At 40.7% G+C, this 4781-nt stretch overlaps 1 protein-coding gene across 2 annotated transcripts in view; it reads right to left on the bottom strand.

The window, feature by feature from the left end:
• FSHR (follicle stimulating hormone receptor) overlaps positions 1-3320 on the bottom strand; it is a 284860-nt gene extending 281540 nt beyond the window's left edge. For both annotated transcript variants that reach the window (XM_045285748.1, XM_004699745.2), the window contains exon 1: positions 3130-3320. In XM_045285748.1, the coding sequence (XP_045141683.1) occupies positions 3130-3281 (152 nt within the window). In that variant the 5' untranslated portion in view covers positions 3282-3320. The remainder of the gene's footprint in view (positions 1-3129) is intronic.
• Between the last annotated feature and the right edge of the window lie 1461 nt (positions 3321-4781).

Raw genomic sequence — 4781 nt, forward strand, 5'->3', positions numbered from 1 at the left:
GGTAATGTTTTGAGAATGATGAGGGCAATGAATGTACAAATGCACTTTACACAACTGATGTATGTATGGATTGTGATAAGAGTTGTATGAGCCCCTAATAAAATGATTAAAAAAAACACTAAAATGCAAAACAAACAAACAAACAAAAAAAAACCATTTCTATCAATCATTATATCAATAATATTAAACAGAGGAAATCTGTATAAGCAACATAGAATCAGATACTAAACTCAATTCTTAAAATAGTCAAGTTCAATCCTTATTTAGCTTATCTAAATCCTTATCTAAACTATTTTATTTATACAAAAATATGGGATTAGGCCTCTGCCAGGGTTAGGTTTTCCGCCTGCCATTTTGACGTTTTGTCAACCACTTTCTCTAACCAGCATGGTCTCTGAGAAAGTCAAATGGCGATTTCTACCCTTGAGCTCAAAATATATATTAATCACACCCATTCTCAGCATTTCAAACAGGAATAACCAAAGACTACAATAAAACACAATAATCAAAACTGTAACTTCCCATATTCTTTCCTAAAACAACTCAGCAAACTGCAAGGATATATCTGAATTCTGGCTAGCCCAAGATGAAACACTACTATGAGGCAGAAGTCAAATAAGCATCTCCTTTCCAGCTTTATGATTTGTTTCTCCAGTACCCCACTCCCAAGGTACCATAATGGCTTCTCCAGCACCCACGGCTGCATCAGGGTGGGTCTAAGTATCTTGTCAGCTGCTATGTCTCCCAGGGTGTGAGCAGAGAGTCTCCCACCTCCAAGGAAGAAAATACCAGAATTCCCAGAATCCTTAGGGGAAGGCTATGCCCAACAGAAGCCTCATTGTTTATGACCTGATTGACAGGCTAGACCCCACCCCTACACACTTAATCCTTAAACTGACAATTATATAACTACCACAAAATGGAGGATGACTGTATCATCTTACAAAATGAAGAATGATTACATCATTGCATAACTAACAAACTACATCACGACACTACTGACAAACCACTGAGAATCATAGCCTAGCCCTGTGATTGCCTCATCTAACTATCCTAGCCAGTGTTACTCATATCTCATACCTCAGCATTTCTTGCAGCCAGATGAACATTGTTAATGCATATGGTAATTTTTAAAATTATTATCATAAGTAGAAAATATTGCATAATGAGGAGTAGGTTTAAATGAAAGCCACTTTCTTTCCCCTTCTTGATGTTTTCCAGCTATGTCCTCTATTGCATACACCTCTGTAAAGGCTTAACCTACAGCTAACTTTTGCTAAGAACACACTGTGTTTATGATTCTCTGCTTAACAGCTCACCCTCATAAGCTTTTCCCTAATACTGTAATGCCTTGTGTTCTTTTCCTTCAGGTATACATTTATTTTTGGCAGAAAGGTGTATTGTTCATTTGCATATTAGTATGAGTAAATTTGGCTTTTAGAATCATAGTCTCCCCCTTCCCACACGCATATATACACATACTCTCTGAGATTTGAAGCTGCAGTTTTCCTTTTATGAAGCGTATGTTTCCTACCCAAAATGAGACTATCTCTCAATCTCTTCCTTCTTAAAGAGATTTCAGAAACAGACAATTGACAGTGGAAGGGGTGTGGCAATGTGGGGCAAGGAAGAGTATCACATTGCAATTATACCTTCAGAAGACTTCTTTTCTTAAGCAACCCTTTGGCACTATTTGATGCACAGCCAACAGATGTAGGAGAAGCATCATCTTCCTTAGTTTTCACAAGATTCCCATCTAGCAGACTCAGAAGGGGTTAAGTAATTGTCTAGTCTCTTAGGGATAAGTGACTTCATCTAGGAGTTTGGGTACATTGTTTCTCTCTGTGTTTATGATTTAATAAACCAGACTGTCCTTTTGCATCGGCACATTCCTTGACATAATCAGGATTATCTGTCTCATCTGAGGTTGTGTAGCCAAAACACAGAGCTCACCAGTTATTTTTCCTGCCACCACTGCTGCCTCTGGCTGAAAATTAAAGACATGTAATATCAAGGGACAAGCTGGTAGGCAGTCGGTCACACCAGGGAAAATCTTGTCCAGGGGGAAAACGTGTCCCTAGTTAAGAGTCTGAATCCCGACCCTAACATATTTGAGTGTACACAACACACTGAAAAGACGATCACTTTCTGTAATAAACAGGAGTTGTTAATAGCTTCACAAGAGCCGTGGTGGGGAAGTGGATTATGTGTTGGGATGCTTACAACAAAGCAGTCTGAACCACCAGATGTTCCACAGGAGAAAGATAAGCATTCATCTCCCGTAAAGAGTTATATCTTTAGAGGGCAATGGTTTAAACAGGTCTCTATGACACGAGCTTATGTTTAATAACCCTCGAATAATAAGAAGAGTCACAATTCACCAATGCCCAAGAGACTGCACAGGACCTTACACAGCCATGTCACAATACAGCTCTCTCACAATCAGCACGTGGGTTGGAAGCAAAATCAGTAGATTGTTAAATTAAAAGACTCGATTTTTGACTTTGGCTCTAACTGGACTCACTGTGACTGTGTGAGCAATCAGCTTTACTCTCCAAAATCGCATTTTCCCACGTCGTAAACATTATCATTTCTCCCTCCACCACTGCCTCCCTTTTTCCTTTCTTCACACTCCTCCCCCTCTCCCTCTGTTTTTTTTTTTGCCTCAGAAAGGAGAATCTCATTCAAAAACTATTTGCTGCTGTCTTCAGAGTGCAGCTGACTCTGGCACTCTCTGCCCTCTTGAATTCAGTGCCCTCAGGAGACACAAATTGTGTATTCCATTAAGATCAAAGTCTTCCTTTCTGCCTCTGGTCTAAGTCTTCTAAGTTTCTACTTCACTTTCTTTTTATTTTCCTGATTCCACCAAAGGTGTATGGAACCCAAGAGCAAATATAGAAAAGACAAAAATCTTCCCTTGCCTTTGAATTCAGGTTCCCACGCAGACAAATGCTGACGTTCGCGCCTAAGATCATTGGGAAGACAGGGGCTGAAGTGTCAGACTGAAGAAGTTTGTCTTATTTCCGTTTTTGGTCTGGCCAGGCGATTTCAGACTAATAGATATGACTCTAACGTAACCATAATAATGGGACCCCACCACGCAGCTGTTCCCATTCCCGGGTTACTCACAGTTCAACAGCATTCCTGGGGATGTCTGCGGGAATCTCTGTCACCTGGCTCTCCTGGCACAGGAAAACCCCGTTAGAGCAGTGACAGAGCCTATGGTGACAGCCCGAGGTGAAGCTCAAGAAGGCCAGAAAGGGCAGTCGGAGGAAGGCCATGCCTATGTATCCATCCACCTGCTTTCCTTCGGAAGTTTCAGAGAAAAACCCCACGGATTCCAGAGACTCCTTACAGCACCCTTGTAGGAAGGGATCCGCCCTGAGAGCTGGTAGGGTCATGTGACCCACAAAGAGAAGTTTTGTTTTTTTTTTGGCCACTTTCAGGCAAATAGTGAAATGCTGTGTGCTAGCAGTGATTTCCCGGACAAGATAAACTACTCCCTTATTCTCCCAATTGAGATGCTGACCCCTGGACCCAAGGACAGCAAATAGAACCCCGATGTGTTTCTGGGGTTATTTGCATATCTCACTAGAGAAGTCCTTGCTGGTCACCATGGCATCTCAACAGATTGATAGGCGTGACATTCTCCAGGAAAGACACAATCCCCTTAGTAACACTTAATTCAAAGGGGTAAGTCCCTGGGTGGTGTAAATAGTTTGCCTTAGCACCTAAGGAGTATTTAGGTTTGAACCAGAAGACAGGCCTGCTGGTTAGGGAGCTGCAGGTGGAAGGCATTTCTGGAGGGCACACACAAAGATAATTGGTCTTAGTGTTTCCAGTGCTTATTTAGTAAACACCAACACTTCCACCCCCAGAGAAATGATCATTTCTGACTTCCCTCTGGAGATGGGCTTATTGACAATTATATAACTACCACAGTTTGAAACCAACAGCCACTCATCTGAAAAAAGGGGAGACTCTCACTCCTATCAAGACTCACAGCCTCAGCGAGCCAAAGGACTGCTCCACTCTGCTTACAGGGTTGGTCTGAGTCAAAGTGACTCAGGACAGGTTTTGCCTTGTTTTGTTTGTGTGTGGGTGTGTATGTGTGTGTGTATCATATCTCACAAAACAAGGCAAAATGAAATTATGGATTCACTGGATCAGTACAACTAGAACTTCTTATCTCCTCACTCCCACAGCTGGCATCTTCAAATTTGATCTTAGGTAACATTGCAGTGTTTCACTCTTGGGTGAAACATTGTGAAGTACCCAATTGCTAGGGAGAAGATCGGAAGTTTTAACCTACCCAGAGGTTTCTTAGAAGATAAGTCTTGTTATTTGATTCTAAAAATTCTCCGCCTTGAAAATGTTATGGGGCACAGCTTACTCTGCATTCCATTCATTGACAAAGACTTGACAGCTGCAAACCACACAGTGACCTATGCGTGCTCTTTGCTTTGGTAAATGGTATCAATACTTAAAATTACATTTCATGGTTTTTTTAAATCATTTTGAAGAATGCAATTGGTTTTAGAATATATCTTTTATATATAATGATATTTCTAAGTAAGCAATCAAATATATTTACAAGACATCAAAAAGTTTTTGGGAAAAAACAAGGGGCAAGATAATTCCACTTTCCCCTGAACCTACTGAAGCTCTCTCACAAATGAAAGTTTATTTATTTTTTCTCTTTTTCCTTCGTCTTATCTCCATGTAAGGAAACACAGTACAGTATGAGCAGAAGCAAATTATTGAGTACATTTAAAAAAAAA

Source organism: Echinops telfairi, unplaced genomic scaffold (genome assembly GCF_000313985.2).
Source record: "Echinops telfairi isolate 266 unplaced genomic scaffold, ASM31398v2 ScPeMD7_7475;HRSCAF=8513, whole genome shotgun sequence".
In the NCBI taxonomy this organism is placed as follows: Eukaryota; Metazoa; Chordata; class Mammalia; order Afrosoricida; family Tenrecidae; genus Echinops; species Echinops telfairi.